We start from the raw sequence: 17,440 nt of genomic DNA, 5'->3' as shown, positions 1-17,440 counted from the left end.
AGGTGGCCCTGGGGCTGTGGCTTGGGGTCTCCATTTGTCCCTGGAGAGTGGAGTCCCTGCTCCCTGGTCCCCATGGGAGCTGCTCTCTCCCCACACTCTTCCTCCATGATGTCCTGCCTCCCCTCGGCCCAGGAGTGGGGCCGCCGTCTGTGGACTGGGACCTGGGACACCCTGAGACCCACGTCCACTGTCCCCCTCTGCAGTGGTACTGGTGGGTCCTGGAGTCACAGCAGCGAAAAGCTGACTAAAACAGGAGTCATAAGGAGACAGATATGTCAAAAGAGGGCATGGGGAAGGTTGAGGTTATTCCGGGAACTTGTGTAGTAGAAAGGGTTTAAAACGGGTCATGGGGCTGGGGCTCAGTGGCAGAGCAGTACAGCAGAGCCCGGGGTTCAAGTCTCAGCACCACATACAAAAACAAGCAAATAAAATACAGGCACCCTGTCTATCTACAACTAGAAAAATAAATTAAAAAACAACAGGCCCAACTCCTATTCCCAAAGAACGTTGTTGTGGACATCTCTTATTCTTCTGCCATATTTCCTAACTTGTTGAAACAGGCGGATCTTTGTTACAGGTGAAAGAACTCTTTTCTTCTCTGGGAGTCGACTGTAACATCTTGGAACTTGATCAAGTTGGTAAGTAGAGAGTTAGTGCACCATGTTGTCTGCAGCGAACGCCAGCAAGATTGACTTCTTCCCCTGGGCTTGGTTCAGTTCGATTTGCTCTTGTCTCTTTGGGTGAGATGAGCCATTTTTGTGTATGTTCAACCAAGCAGAAAATGAGTCCTTATGTGACAAATCATTTGGTGTAGATTTTCTTATTATATGTTTTTCATATTTGAGGGAAGGGAGTGGGAGGAAAATATGTAAGCTGCTTACTTGGAATATTTGAGGTATTTCAAATGGATCTGCCAACTCGCGAGCAAAATAGCTGAAGCTGTAATGAATGAAAGAAATAGACTTCCTCTTCCTGGTTGTGTCACCCACAGAGGGGAGCACATGGAGATTTTAGTTTTATACTTTAGACTCCTTGGCATCTGTGCGTTTGATTCTTTGAACACTTTGCTCATGGGGTGCTTTGCAGGGTTGGGGACAGTCATGATCAGAAAATACCTGATCCCTGTCTTCATGAAACTGGCTATTTCCTCCATGTCACTGTGGGAAGTGAAATAGTCTTGAATCTTTTGAGTTTTTTTTTTTTTTGGTACTGGGGATTAAACCCATGGGTGCTTAACCACTGAGCCCTGTCCCCAGCTCTTTTTATATTTTATTTAGAGACAGGGTCTCCCTGAGTTGCTGAGGGCCTTGCTAAGTTGCTGAGGCTGGCCTCCAACCTGCGATCCTCCTGCCTCAGCCTCCTGAGCTGCTGGGATGACAGATGTGCACCACCCCACCCAACATACTTTTGAATGTGGTGTACTCTGCAGAGTACACCACATGCGGCAATCTTAGATAGTCTTGGCCTACTTGTATTTTCAGCAATGGAGAGTCTATTTTAGTCTATGCTCGTACAGATTTCCAAATGTAATTATAGGAAATTTTTTCTGAGTTGGAACAATAGAGAGGGTTCTTATAATTGTCGAATTATAAATCAAAAGCTAATTCAGGGTCTGGAGTTGTGGCCCAGTGGCATAGCACTTGCCTAGCATGTGTGAGGCTAAGCAACAAAACAAAATCTGACCCAGTTCAATCCTCAGCACCATATAAAAATATATAAAGTTATTTTTAAGAAGATTTTTTAAAAAGCTAATTTAGAAGGCTTTTTTTTTTTTTTTTTTGTACCAGGGATTGAACTCAGGGACACTCAACCCCTGAGCCCCGTCCCCAGCCCTTTTTTATATTTTACTTAGAGACAGAGTGTCCCTGAGTTGCTCAGGGCCTCGCCGTTGCTGAGGCTGGCCTCCAACTTGCGATCCTCCTGCCTTGGCCTCCCGAGCCACTGGCATTATAGGCATGTGCCACTGTGCCTGGCAGAAGGCTCTATTTTATTTTTTTAGTAGTAGGTAGATACAATACCTTTATTTTATTTATTTATATTTTATGCTGTGCTTAGGATCCAACCCAGTGCTTCACATGTGCTGGACAAGTGCTGTACCCCTGAGCCCCAGCCTCAGCCTCTATTTTTAGAGGGATCGATAGATTGATCTTTAGGTTCCCAAGGTTTTCTCTGGAGTCGACATTTCATGAAGTCATGAACACATGACAGATGTGTCACCTGTCCCAGGTGTGTCCCTGTGAGCACTGTAGTGCTGTGACCCTTCAGTCTGATTTACTTGGCACCATTGACACAGGGTCTTTATTGAACGTTTTATTCTCTAGATGATGGGATCCGTGTTCAAGAAATGCTGACAGAAATCACTAATCAGAAGACCGTGCCCAACATCTTTGTGAATAGAGTGCACTTGGGCGGATGCGACAGGACGTTCCAGGTAAGCCCTCCCTGCCTCTAGTCCTCCTTCTGTTCTCAAAAGCATTTAAAAGAGGAGGAAATGGCTTTCGGAAGTCTTTTGACTTGGTCATTTTGAAGTTGTAAAGTGGAAAGTCCCTTGGGATGGTTATCAGCGAACCCTGATGACTACAGGAGATGAGCTTTTCTACCAACCTGAATTCAGGAGCAAGAAGGAGAGCATTTCTGAATGAGGTTACCAGGCCACATAGGTGTGTCCCCTGGGGCCAGGACAGGTCTGCTCCTCCTCGTGGGGAGAAAAAGGAAGACTGTTCCCCTGTAAAATGAGGTCAGCGCCCACAGTCTTGTCAGGATCATTAGAATTCTTGGCAAGGCCGCTGACCCTGGGATGACTGATTTGCTCAGGGCCATTGACGTTAACTTTCTCATCCGTAGGGGTGGAGAGCTTGCCGCGCTCGCATGAGGCACAGGGTTCCATCCCCAGCACCACATACAAATCAATCAATAAAATAAAGGTACTGTGTGCATCTACAACTAATATACATATGTATATTAGTCGTAGATGTTATATATGGATTATTTTTATTTCTAAAATGCATGAAATGGACAGGAGTCCTTCTGTTAGGTAGTAATCGATAAAAAAATTGATATTTATGGGGCTGGGGATGTGGCTCAGGGGTAGAGTGGTTGCCTCGAATGCACAGGCCCTGCATTGGATCCTTTGCACCCCACACACAATTAAAAAACAATCCTTATTTTATAATTAGTTTATTAATTAAAATTCCATTCTCTTTTGTGCATGTATGCAAATGTTAGCCACCAGCGATTGACTAAATACTGATTTGAAATCTTTTTTTTTTTTAAAGAGAGAAAGAGAGAGAGAATTTTTTAATATTTTTTTTTAGTTTTCGGTGGACACAACATCTTTATTTTTTATTTTTTGTGTGGTGCTGAGGATTGAACTCAGCGCCCCATGCCAGGCGAGCGCACTACCGCTTGAGCCACATCCCCAGCCCCTGAGTTGAAATCTTAATTAAGAATTATATTTTGGGGGGCTGGGGATGTGGCTCAAGCGGTAGTGCGCTCGCCTGGCATGCGTGTGGCCCGGGTTCGATCCTCAGCACCACATAGCAACAAAGATGTTGTGTCCGCCGAGAACTAAAGAAAAATAAATATTAAAAATTCTCTCTCTCTCTCCTCTCTCACTCTCTCTTTAAAGAAAAAAAGAATTATATTTTGGTTGGGAAAGAAATGATTGTGTGCATTGCATGTGAATGGGCGATCTGTGTCATTAGGTAACAGCATGCTTTATTAGTTCTAGAAGTTGCCACCCAGTGCGCAAGGTGGTAAGTGCTGTCATTACTGCCCCTACGCACGTTCGGAGCTGGCCTCAGCAGTCCCCACCCGGATTATGGTGTCAGAGATTGGGCCTGGGGGTACCCAGAGAGCAGACCTGTTTCAGAAACACAAGGCTTCTTCTTGGGTAGCACGTCCTAACTAGTTCCACCCTACTTGAGCAGCACGCAGAGAAATGTCAGTTCCAACTTTAGATGAGTGGTAGGTCTGTTGGCCCCAATAGTTTTTGTAAATGAAATCGATACCAATTGGACACCGAACACAGGGTGCAGGTAAAGAGCTTTGAGATGGATTTCCCTGAGCACTTCAAAGAGTAAGGAGGCCGGTGGAGCTCTTCTTAGGATGTTTACAAGCCATCGTGGGCGCACATCCTTCATTGGTCACATAGCATCTGGCCGATCCCTGAAGTTATGAAATAAGCACCTTTGTCCCTCTTAGGAAGGGCTGGTTTGAGCTTGTCATTTCTAAAGCTGAGCTTGGGGGATTGGGCAATTGACTTGGCATAAAGAAGGCTTGCTGAGTCACGTATCAGACTCTCACCTCCTCTGAACTGCTTCTGGCCACCACACGGGCCACAGGAGCAAGCGACTCTGGTACAGAACCAGTGTCGTGATCCTTACAGAAAGAAAAATTTGCAAGGGATTTGTTTTGTATAGGAAGTTCACAAGTATAGCTATAAAATTTAGACAAATGTATAAGAAATCAAGAAAAAATTGCTGGTAATGTGTAGCAGTTGTTTTTAAAACAAAGACTGGCACAGACTGGGCACGGTGGTGCATGCTGGTTATCCTAGTGGATCAGGAGGCTGAGGCAGGAGGATTGCAAGTTAGAGGCCAGCCTCAGAAACTTAGCAAGGCCCTGTCTCAAAATAAAAAGGGATGTGGATGTGGCTCCATGGTTAAGCACCCCTGGGTTCAGTCCCCAGTACAAAAAGAGAGAGAGAGAGACAGACACATTAGCACAGAGAAACAAGGATCTTGAAAAGTGATGCTTGGTTATTCCGCTGCACTTGACCGTGTCTGCCATACGGACAAGGCCACAGCCCTCTTGGCCATTTGACATGTGCTGCCTATCTGGTATAGGTCACAACACACATTCTAACCACTTCGACTCTACTTGGCCAACACGCAGAGAAATGGGCCGTTCTGCCTTGGGTCAGTCGTAGGCCTGTTGGCCCTGAGATTGTCTGTGGGCAGGGTGTGAGCGCACAGCTCTGGATCGCGAAGTCACACGGTGTTCTTTCTCCTTCTGCTCAAACACAGGCACATCACAGCGGGCTGTTACAGAAGCTTCTGCAGGAAGGCTCCGCGAATGATTATGATCTCATTGTCATTGGTGGTGGCTCAGGTGGTCTCTCCTGTGCTAAGGTACGAACACAAACAAACAAACAAACAAAAAAAGGTGCCCTTGGAGGTGATTTTTCCTCGCCATTGACATAAGCATCTCGTCTGCTTATTGTTTTAAACAAAAATATTTAATGTTAACATCACAATCTTAAGCTTTTATTTTATCAGCCATTTTCATTCAGGGAAAAGACCATGTTATCCCAGAAAAACAGACTGTTTTTATTTGGGGAATGAGAGAATTTTTCTTTACTTGATTTTACTTCTTGCACTTTAAATATAGTTGTTGTTGTTGTAGGAAGCAGCCATTTTGGGAAAGAAAGTCATGGTCCTAGACTTTGTGGTCCCTTCACCTCAGGGCACATCCTGGGGTAAGCTGTGTGTTCTCTGATCTTTCCGTGCATTGTTTTATACGTGTGACGTCTCTTAGTCCCACAGGAAGCTCAAGAGCTGAAGTAGTCCCTTCCAGAATCGAGGAGGCCAAGTCTCAGGTCATAGGTCATTGGTGGTCACAGTGCCAAGATAAATGGAGGGACATTTTGCAAATTAAAAAAAAAAAAAAATCCGTGACCGGAGGGTGCTCCCCCTTTGATGTTTACACAGTGACCACAGTGTGTGACCTATGTCCTGGTCGCCTGAGTTGCCATAGACATTTTTGTGGGTGTTTCTGCACCAATATCATAATTGAGTTGAGTGGCCACACGATAAGTCAGTGGCATTAGGATCCATGGTCATCACAGCTTAGTTAAGGGACACGATATGGTTCCCACCCTAGGACGGGTGCTGTAGGCAGAGTGGTCACCTGCCAGGTTAGTTTTCCTCTCTGTCAAACAGAGCACATAGGCCTTGTGCTGGGTGTTTTCTGTCTATACCGTGTTCTCCTTCCGTCTCTGCCCTGCTCCGTGCCCCGAGGACGGATCAGTTGGTGGCCTGGTCCTCTGGCTTCTGGTCAGTGTTGGCCAGTTTGCTACAATGAGGGACAGCAGAGCAGAGTGGAGCTGGGGGTCCTTATGGCTCTGGCTCCTCCATGCCAGTCACTGGGGCTGCCTTCCTTCTTCCCAGAAGGCCACCTCTGTCAGGTGGGTGACACCCTCTGGGTCAGGCCCTCACTCGGGCTTCCTGCCCTGCACACGGACTGCTTCCCTGGTTAGGGCGCTGTGCCGTTCCTTCTTGCTCTTCCAGCCCACATCTTGTGCGTAGTGAAAACTCAAAAAATACTTGCTTACAATAATTATTACCTAGTAAGTCAACTGCCAGTCATATCCCTGAGGAACCCTTCACTTGGAAAACAGGCACACAGGTTATCAGTTATTTACTTATTTTTGAACATAATAGCTTTATTTACTTTTTTGGTATTTAGTTTTTAGTTGTAGTTGGACACAATATCTTTATTTATTTATTGTTGTATGTGGTGCTGAGGATGGAACCCTGGGCCTCACACGTGCTAGGCGAGCGCTCTACCGCTGAGCCACAACCCCAGACCAAGTTATCAGTTATTCATACTCATTTTTTAAATCAAAACTTTGATCAAGATATTACCTCAGGGCTGGGGTGATGTTGGATGGTAGAGCAGGTGCCTGGCAGGCACGAGGCCTGGGACTCAATCCCCAGCAAAACACACACACACACACACACATACACACACACACACACAGGATGATAATAAGAAACTGACATTAGGAAGAAGCTTACCTTTTTCTTTTGGGAACTAGGGATTTAATCCTGGGCCATTTTACCCCTGGGCTACATCTTTAGCCCTTTTTATTTAGTTGAGACAGGGTCTTGCCAAGTTGTTTAGGGTCTCACCATGTTACTAAGACTGGCCTCGAACTTGGGGTGATCCTTTTGCCTCAAGCCTCCCAAGGCACTGGGATTGCAGGAAACTTACTTTTTCTGACGAGTCCCCAAAGAGCCTGCGAGCTAGCAGCTTGCCTGCCTGGATGGCAACAGGAGTCAGCTCTGGTTTGCCCTCCAAAACGTCGCCGATGGCATAGACGTGGGGCACGTTGGTCTGTTCCATATCATTCACTGGGATCTTGCCATTCCTAGTAGTGTTTGGAAAGGAAAAAAAAAAATACATAGTGACCAACTATGTTACAGGCTGAAAAAGAATATTCCAAAAACACACAGAGGAAAGTCTTCCAGCTAAGAACCCAAGCACCTCGGGTTATCAATAATCTATAAGGTTAGCGGTTTTAAATCCTAAGAAGAATGTCTCTGGTCAAGCCATGCACCGCTCAGCTCAGACACTGTGGCTGTCTCCAGACGTCCCCCACAGGCAGACTCAGAGCTCTGCAATTCTTCTCCTTCCCTGACCAAGAACATAAAAATCCACTCAAAATCACGATTTTTAGGTGAACGTCTCCATTTATTTTTAAATTGTTGTTGAGTGCCTGAACTCTTTTTAAGACAGCGATCTGAGTAACTGGTTGGGCTGGGGCTCAGTGGCAGAGTGCTTGCTTCACACATGACAGGCCCTGGGTCTGAGCCTCAGTACCACACAAAAATAAGTAAACAAGATATTGTGTCCATGTGTCCATCTTAAAAAAAAAAAAAAAAGAGTACCTGACTGATGAAGAAATCAATACAGACCAGCCGTGGTACATATTATGAGATAAATTTAAAACATTAAAAGTTTATATCTTGGGAGGTTGAGGCAGGAGGATCGCAAGTTCGAAGCCAGCCTCAGCAATGCCGAGGTGCTAAGCAACTCAGTGAGACCCTGTCTCTAAATAAAATACAAGATAGGGCTGGGGAGGGGGCTCAGGGGTCGAGTGCCCCTGAGTTCAATCCTCAGTACCACTCCCACCCAAAATTCGTATCTTAGCAATGCTAAGAGGTGACCTATAGCCAGCTTTGCTTTGTGTGGCAACAGGGCCGCGACCGCATGTACTTACTTCTCATTGATTTTGACACCAATCTTCTCCAAGCCTAATTTCCTTGTACAGGAGTCATGGCCAATGGCTAGCAGGACCTTATTTAGAAGAAGAAGAAAAAAAAATTGTAGTAACGGGCACATTGCTAAAAGTTCTTCAGACATTAAAAGGACAATAATGAAATATGATGAGCCATCTCTGCCAGTCAGTCTAGTGTTGGCTTAGGTGAAAGAGTTTTTGAAAGTACAACCTGTTGATCTTACACACAGAAGTCTGATAAGCCCAGGTCATGAGCTGAACTGTGTCTACATGCTGAAGTCTTATCCAAGTACCTTAGATTGTGGCGGTATTGGGAGATAGGGCCTGTAAAGTAGTAATTAAGGTAAAATAAGGCCACACAGGTTTGTCCTTACTATGGTTTGGACCAGGATCTCCCAAAGGCCCTTGTGTTAAAGGCTTGGTCCCCAGCCTCTGGCCCCACTGAGAGGTGGTGGAGAGACCATGTAGTGAAACTTCCCAAACACTAAGCCAAAAGAAACTTTTGTCCCTTTTAAGTTGAATTATCTCAGGAATCCTGTTACAGTAACGGAAAGCTGACTAACACAATCTTAATCCAGTGTGAGAAGAAGAAGAGATTAGGATACAGAAAACCCTCAAATGGAGGAGAGGACACAGTAAGAAGGCAGCCATCTGCAAGCCAAGGAGAAACACAAGAGAAAACACATCTCATGACTACTTGACCTTGAACTTCCCATCTCTGGAATTGGGATAAAATAAATATATGTTGATTATGCCAGTTTGTAGATTTTGGGTACTATGGCCTGTGCTTTCCATTACTTGACAAATACCTGAGATAGATGACTTAATAGGAGGAAAGGTTTATTTTGACTGGCAGTTTTTGAGGTTTCATTTCATGATCACTCAGCCCTGTCACTCTGGGTCAATACATCATTGAGGGACAACATCGTGAAGGAAGCCTGTTTAACTCATGGTGGTCAGGAAGCAAAAAGAGAAACAGGAAGTGTCCCTCTGAGGGCATGTTCATAGTGACCTAACTTCCTTCCACGAGGCTCCACCACCTCAAGGTTCTACCACTTTCTAATAGCGCCAAGCTAGGAACCAAGCCTTTAACACATGAGGTTTTCTGGGACATTTGAGATCCAAGCCACTCATTGACCTAGCAAGCTAATATAAAACAATGAATTTACAATTTATAAAGGCCCAAAAAATTAACTCCAGACCCAGGTGGCATCTCTGCTTCGAGTCTTCAGAATGCTTAAGTAAGAAATGATACAATATTTCACCATGATGGAGGTCATTCTGGACAACTCAGTGAGACCCTCACTCTAAATAAAAGATAAAAAGTGCCAGGGACACAGTTCAGGGGGTACAGCCCTGGGTTCTACCTCCATGACTGCAAAATCAAAACCAAAACAGATAAGGACATTAAAAGAAAAGAAAATCCTAAGTCCCTACTCTTCATGAACATAGATATAAAATCCTTCACAAAATGTTAGCAAATTGAATACAGAAACATATAAAAAGGCTCTCATGACCAAGGGGAATCTGTCCTCAAACTGCAAATTTGACATATAAAATCTATCAGTATAATTCATCCTCTTAACCGGATCAAGAAGAAAACAATGATCATCTTAATAGCTGCAGGAAAATCATTTGATGAAATTCAACACTCCATCATCCAAACAAAATTCTTAGCACGTGAAGAATTTTTAGGAAAAAAAAAAGAATTTTTAGAAAGTTCCTCAATTGAATATGAAAGGCACGTGTAAAAAAACTTACAGGTCACCTCCTAGCAATGATGAAAGACTGAATGCTTCCCTCCTAAGATTGGGAAACACACAGGAAATTCTCATAACTCCTAGTTAACTCTGGCCTAGAGGTTCTTAGCCCCTGTAACGAGGAAAGAAACAGGCAAAAACCTTGCAGATTGGAAAGGAATATACAAACTGTATTTACTTGTAGACATGCATCCTAAGTGGCTACAAGGTCAATAAGTCCCCATTGAAAATGAAAATTTTAAAAAATATCATTTATACTAGTTTAAAAATCATGAAATTTTGGAAGAAGTTTTGCAAAATATGAGAAAGCGCTCTAGAACACAATGATGAAGCATCATGAAGAGAAACAAATGGAAAGATACGTGAGGTGTGTGCACTGGAAAAACAGACACTGTTAAGATGGCATTTCATCCAGGGCGGGGAGGGGGACTCAGTGGCAGAGCACATGCTTAGCCTGCATGAGGCCCTGGGTCCCATCCCCAGCACCCACAGAACAAAGCAAGTCAGTGCTTCCAACTTGATCTATAAAATAAACACAACCTCAATGAAAATCCAAGCAGACTATTTTCGAAGTTAGGGAACATCTGTTTTCAAAGCATAGGGAAATGTAAAGGCCATAAGCAAAATTGGAGTTCTTCCTCTACCTTATCTGAAAGTAACTGTAAAGGATCGGTGATTTGACCCATGCGGTCCCAGGGAAAGGATCACCAAGACACATGGTCTCAGGTCAGAGTAAAGAGTGCAGAGAGATCCCCCAGTTGAATGGTCAAATGACTTCAACTGAGGCACCAAGATCATTCAAGAGAGAAAGGGAAGAGTTTTGGACAAACGGTACCAGATATGGAGGAAAAAGAAGCTCAATTCTTCCATCACGCCATACATAAAAATTAGTTCAAGGAGGGCTGCAGTTTTATATTTTAGAAGATAAAACTATAAAGCTTCAGAAGCAAAGCACAAGGAGAGATTCATGACCTTTGGGGGAAACGAAGATTTCTCAGAACTGCAGAAGCACTAACTGTAAAAGAAAAAAGAGAGAAACTGGGTTTCATAAAAATTTTAAAACCACTGCTCATCAAAAGGTCCTATTAAAAATAAATAGGCAAGCCACAGATGAGAAGAAAAAATTCCTACTACATGTATCTGAAGAAGGAATATATACTTAAGATCTTTACAGCGCTCGTCAGATATATAAGAACAAGAATTCAAATCACCCAACACAAATGGCCAAAGACTTGAGTGGACACTTCATAAGGGAAGATATATGAATGTCCAACATGAAAAACTGCTGCACGTGGTTAGTTATCACAAAGATGCAGATTAAAGCCACAGCAAGGGCTGGGGCTCAGTGGTCGAGCACCTGCCTAGCATGTGTGAGGCACTGGGTCTGATTCTCAGCACCACATATAAATAAATAAAATAGAGGTCCATCAACCACTAATAAAAATATTTTTGAAAAAAACAGCAAGATTCCACCACCCATCCACCAGAATGGCTAAAATGAAAGCCAGACGACATCAGACATTGGTAAGCATCAGAGATTGGTAAGCCCTGCATGTGGCTGATACAAATACAAAATGATACTATCTGGCTGGAAGTGCTGAGTGCTTCCATTGCAACATAAGCCCTGGATTCATCCCTGCACTGAAAAAAATTTAAAAAATTCATAAAGTTAAATATGGAAATATCCTATGATCAAGCCATGCCATTCCTAGATATTTATCCAAGAGAAATTATTATATGGCCACAAAAAGGGTTTTTTGTTTTTTGTTCTTTTGATACTGGGGATTGAACCCAGGGGTGCTTAATCCCTGAGCCCCATCCCCAGTCCTTTTTTCTATTTTATTTAGAGACAGGGTCTCACTGAGTTGCTTAGGGGCTTGCTAAGTTGCTGAGGCTGGCTTCCACTTGCAATCCTCCTACCTCAGCCTCCTGAGCCGCTGGGATTACGGGGATGTGCCACCATGCCTGGCCCACAAAGTTTTAAACAAGAAATATGCATAGAAGTTGTAATCACATGAGTCTAAGATGAAAAGAACACAGGTGTCCCGACACAGGCAAAGAAAGAAACTCGTCTAGGCCATACAGTAAGAGAGCTAACTACCGAGTGCACACCACATGGAGAATCCTAAAAACATCAACCTGAACGAGTACCATATACTGAAGAGCAGAGTACACAGTGTCTGATTCCCTTTATGGGGAGTTGAGAATGGGCAGAGGTAGCCTGTGGTAACAGTGGTGGCCCAGGGTTGGGGACTGGAAGGGGCAGGAGGTCTCTGGACTCACGGTCATGTTTTGCTGCCTTTGAAGGGGTGTGCATGGCATGAACACCCGCACCTGTCCAAACCAATTAGCCTGTGTATCTAAGATGTGTGCATTTTTTTTTTGGGGGGGGGGATTCTGGGGATTGAACTCAGGGGCCCTCAACCACTGAGCCACATCCCCAGTCTGATTCTGTGTTGCATTTAGAGACAGGGTCTCAATGAATTGCTTAACACTTCGCCATTGCTGAGGCTGGCTTTGAACTCGAGATCCTCCTGCCTCAGCCTCCCAAGCTGCTGGGATTATGGGCATGCGCCACCATGCCCAATTAAGATGTGTGCATTTTTACATGGAAATTAAACCCCACTTCAAACATCAGTAGCTTTTAAAAATCAGATATCGTGAGCAACTTTATACTGACATATTTGGAAACTTAGATGAAAGGGACTAATTCCTAGAAAAATATGACATATTGAAAGTAACTCAAGAAAGAAAAATGGAACATTTAAAAAAATTCTTTGATCATTAAAGAAACAGAATCAGTGTTGAAATATGTCTCCTAGAAAATTCTAGACTCATATGGCAACATCAGAGAACTCCATCAAACATAAAAACCCATTCTAATATCACATAGGGGTTGCCAGAAACAGGAAAGAAAGAAACATACTCCAACTCCTTTTATGGGCTCTGATAACCTTGACACCTAACTATAAAAAAAGTTCAATAGTGAAAGGAAAATCATACGCCAATATGATCCTTAAATACAGATGCAAAAAATCGAAATAACCCAATCTAGCCTAACCAAGTGGGGTTGATTCCAGGAATGTGAAGCTGACTAGACTTTAGAACATCAAGGCCACGGAGATTAAAGACTCAAAAGACCATCAACAGCTGTAAGACAGCCATTATTACAACTGCACGTCCATTCCTAATTTTAAGATATTTTAATCAGCTTTGCATCACTTGACAAAATGCCTAGAAAAGCAACTTTGAGGAGGAAAGATGTTCTTTGGCTCACAGTTCAGAGTCTCAGTCTGTGGTCGGCGGCTCCATTGCTAAGGCCTGGGGTGAGGCAGACCACATGTGAGAGCTGTGGCAGAGCCAAGGTCTCCCCCTCTTGGCAGCCAAGAAGCAGAGAGAGAGCGGTCAGGAACAAGAGAGTCCCAAGGGCAGCCCCCAAGACCCTGCCTCCAATGAGTTTCCCCACCTCCAGTTCCCAGCATCTCCCAAGAATCTGTTCAGCCAATCTCTGAATGGGAGAGTCCACCAAGCCTTCCACCTGCACGTCCAAACTGTGACAGGTGAAACAAAACAGAAAAAACCAACAGCAAACAAAAAATAGGAAAGAATGTCTTGAACTGGATGCTCTACTCAAACCCTACAGAAAACATCACGTCTTTGGTAATGAAACTCGGAAAACTTTCCTCTGGATACAGAGAACAAGGCAAGAATGTTGCCGATCCCCATAAAGGCCTACTGGGGGGTCCTCGGGGGTCCTCGCTCGAGCGCTTAGGCAGGAGGACAAGTATTAGAGTAGAAAGCAGATAATAGGAACTTAAATATGCTCTTATTCACGGATAATATGAACTCTTACACAGGAAACCTAAAATAACCTAAGGATAAATTATTAAATGAGAGTTTAGCAAGATGACTGAACACGAACTCTCAACACAAAAATCACCATTTCTACATACCAGTAATAAATGACAATATTAAAAAAATACCATTTGCAGCTACACATAAATATGTAAGTAGGAATAAATCTAACAGATGGTCTCTTGATCTCCCTAGAACTAGTTTAAAATAACAAAGGAGCAATAATTAAATTTAATAGAAATCAAATACAGTTAATAAAATAATAAAATTAATTTAATAGAAATTTATTAACTTTGTTGGGAGTCGTTAAAGAAGATCTATGACCGATATGCCCTGTTCATGAATGATTGTTACACTGAACACTCCCGAAGGAGTATTCTAATACAGCCAATGTAATCCTAATCAAAGCCTCTATTTTTTCATTTTTTAATGTATTTTTTGATACTTTCTATGTTATGTTTACTGTTTTAAGCTAAAAAATTTTGTATATAAGAGCTCATAAAACATAAATGTGCAGCTGAAAGAATTACCAGCATCTAAAATCTTGCATAGGCAAGCCAAAGTGTTTCAGAATTTTGTATTGTTTATTCTTAAGAAAAAATTTTTCAAAAATATTTTTTTAGTTGTAGTTGGACACAATATCTTTATTTTATTTGTTTATTTTTATGTGGTGCTGAGGATCGAACCCAGTACCTTGCACGTGCTAGGCGAGCACTCTACCACTGAGCCACAGTTCCAAGAATTTTTTTTATTATTTAATAATAGAATACATTCAGTGTCTACTGCCAAAATTTGAAAATGAAGACATATATACAATATCTAATTCCCCAGGAGTTAGCAACAAGAACATTTGGGTATAGAGCTTCAAGAGTTTTGTTCTGGGGTTGGGGCTGGGGCTCAGCGGCAGAGTGCCTACCTAGCATTTGTGAGGCACTGGGTTCGATCCTCAGCTCTGCCTCAAAATAAACAAATAAAATAAAGGCATGCTGTCCATCGGCAACTACAAAATATAAATACACAAATAAAAATCTTTTAAAAAAGAGTTTGTTCTGTGCTGTTACAATGATGTATACATCCAATGACAATTGAGAACTCAAATGTGAGCAGCCCCCACTATGGTCCATATTTATTCCACTCATTAAAAAAAAAAATCTTTTCTAGTTGTAGGTGGACACAATACCTTTATTTATTTATTCTGTGGTGCTGGGGACTGAACCCAGGGCCTGGCGCATGCGAGGTAAGCAGTCTCTCAACTGAGCTCTACCCCCAGCCCTGTTCCACTCTTATGAAGAATTAAAAAACATGAATCACAGTGCCATTTTCCCGTGGTTCATCTCTGGTAATTTATGACCATATTCAACCAGTCACTGCTCATAAAATAAGTACTCACTGTGTTGTACACCTCCTTGATGGTTTCTGGTCCTTCAGTGGATTTAGCCCACACTTTCAGCTTTCCGGGTGAACCTCTCTCCAGCTGCTGAATCTGGCAGGGATCAGTGGTGTCGTGAGTCCATGGGAAGTGACAGGAAGCTAACCAGAGTGGGGGGGGGCATGGGGGGAACTCCGTGGACCAGACAGAGAGACAGAAAGGAACACTGTTACATGGGAGGGTGCAATGCACTAGCTGAGATCAGAGGCAGCATGAATAGGAAATGAAGGGAGGATCCCAGGCCTTGGTTGAATGAGCTGATCCTGGGATACTTCCTGAGAACTGAGATGGGCAGGAGGATCGCAGGGTCTAGGAGGAAAAGGCAGAGATCCTCTAACTTTGTCTTCTTAAATCCCAGATGCTTTGGAGGGACCCAAGTGGTAACCCCCAGCAGGCAGCTGTGAGGAATGAGTGCAGGGATTGGGAGCTACCAATCTGAGTCATTAGCATGTAAATGACTAAAACTAAAGAGCAGCCAGAAGACCACCCAGGTTAAAAAAAAAATGCAGAGATGCCAGGGTTGAAAAACAGGATGCTGGATTCTCAGGCTGAGTGGGGACTGGGTGTGTAGCTGAGTGGTAGAGCGCTGGCCCATCCTAGGCCAAGTCCTGGGTTCCAACCCCAGTACCACATAAAGTAAAACCACACCACAGACCCTGGAGCCACAGAAGGCAGGAAGGAGAGCCCTTGAAACCAGAGGAATGTCACACAAAAGGAATGTCACCTTCCCCACAGGCTGTCAGGAGGCCCAGTAAGGTAAGCACAGAGATATGACCACTGGGTCTCCCCACAAGCAGCTTCACCAAGCAGGTGGGAGTCAACTAAGTGTGTAAAGGAGGCAAGGAATTGCAAGTGGCAGACAGAGAAGCTCTTTCTGTAAAGAGAAAAGGGAAAATGGGGATCAACCAGGTGTGCAGGGCTCATTAAAGATGGGACCTGCTAAGGATTTCCTTGAAAGAGACTTCGAGAAGATCTAGGATCTCCAGGGTAAGAGCCAAGGACAAGTGAGATCAGTTTTGTGGTTTTTTTGGGGTGTGGGTTCAGTATTTGCAACACTATTTAAGTGCAGAGTCATTTATTTAATGAAATAAAGTGAGAAGGGGTAAAACTAAAAAGTTAAAGTGAGAATTAGAACAGAAAGGGATTCAAGGGCCATTCAGACTCACCTTCACAGGGACAAATTTCCTCAAGAACTTAACGCCATGTCTCTCCATGTAGGAACCCACTTTCTCTGCCATCTCTTGATCAAAGCCGCGAAGAAGGATTGAACGCACCATAACGGTCACTTCTAAGCCAAAGCCCGCCAGAAAGCCTGTGCACTCCAGGGCGACGTAAGACGCTCCCACCACTAAGGTCTTGCCGGGGCAGTAAGGCAGAGAGAACAGGTCATCACTGAAAACAGAGATGGGAAAGAGAGGACGTGAAGCCAGGCCCTGGATTTCAGTGCATGATGACCTGGGCTGGCCCACGCGCATCGTGGGACCTTGATGGAAGGACACGACAGGAAACAGCCTGGGTGTCTGTGTCTGAGGCTCCCGTGGGGGGGCGAGAGGGGGACACTCAGCTTCATCCAACATCAAATGAGATCACAAGTAAAGTATTTAAAAAACAAAAATAGGAAATATTAGACTGCACTGAAAAGAAAATGGTTGGTTGTTTTGGCAGTGGGTGTGTGTGTGGTCGCCTGAATTACAGTGCAACAGAAATGCTTTCCAAAATTTTTAAAACAAGGGAAGCTTTAAAAAATGTCATATGGAATTGCAATGTAAAAACCAAAACTGCAATTTATGTTGTGATTCCAAATATATAAATGAAATTGATAGAAAATCAATCTCACATATTTAAAATCTGGTATGGAACATTGAGTGAGTTGCTTTTGGCTATATCTTTATCTTTCCCCCCATTTTTAAGTTGCAAAATATATATAACACAATTTACCATCTTATCCATTTTTAAGCACACTGTACCATTAATGGTATTAAATACAATCAGATTATTGTGCAACCATCACCACTATCTATTTCCAGGACTTGAAAACTGAAACTCCACACCCATCTGCTCCCTCCCTCCATTTCCCGGCAACCCCCATCTGCGTTCTCTCTGCTAACTCATGTAAGTGGGATCATATGATATTTGTTCTTCTGTCTTATTTCATTTTGCCTAAGGTCCTCAAGGTTCATCTGTGTCATAGCATGCGTCAGAATTTCCTTCCTTTTGAAAGCTGGATCATGTAACACACACATGCTTTATTTTGCACATCTGTTCACCCATCTATGGACACTTGGGTTGCTCCCCTGTTTTGGTTGCTGTGAATCATGCTGTCTTGAACATGTGTACACAGCTGTGTGTGGACATCTCTATAGGAACGATGAC

At 43.5% G+C, this 17,440-nt stretch overlaps 1 protein-coding gene and 1 long non-coding RNA gene across 2 annotated transcripts; one reads left to right on the top strand and one right to left on the bottom strand.

Annotated features, from left to right (window-relative positions):
- The first annotated feature begins 506 nt into the window (after positions 1-506).
- Positions 507-5,480, top strand: LOC308631787. The gene is made up of 4 exons (XR_014018338.1): positions 507-638; positions 2,322-2,431; positions 5,028-5,132; positions 5,407-5,480. It is a non-coding gene; the product is annotated as an uncharacterized lncRNA (long non-coding RNA).
- A 1,348-nt stretch (positions 5,481-6,828) lies between these two features.
- On the bottom strand, positions 6,829-16,542 carry LOC308631618 (thioredoxin reductase 3-like; the record flags this gene model as incomplete). The annotated part of the gene is made up of 4 exons (XM_081263001.1): positions 6,829-7,153; positions 8,006-8,082; positions 15,029-15,121; positions 16,234-16,542. The coding sequence occupies 4 exons, from the start codon at positions 16,540-16,542 to the stop codon at positions 6,922-6,924; spliced, it is 711 nt and encodes a 236-aa protein (XP_081119127.1). The 3' UTR covers positions 6,829-6,921.
- Between the last annotated feature and the right edge of the window lie 898 nt (positions 16,543-17,440).

This window comes from Spermophilus citellus (assembly GCF_964194105.1).
Source record: "Spermophilus citellus genome assembly, chromosome: 12".
NCBI classification, from domain to species: Eukaryota; Metazoa; Chordata; class Mammalia; order Rodentia; family Sciuridae; genus Spermophilus; species Spermophilus citellus.
The sequence above is the reverse complement of the archived record's forward strand: the minus strand, read 5'-3'. Positions and strand labels throughout refer to the sequence as shown.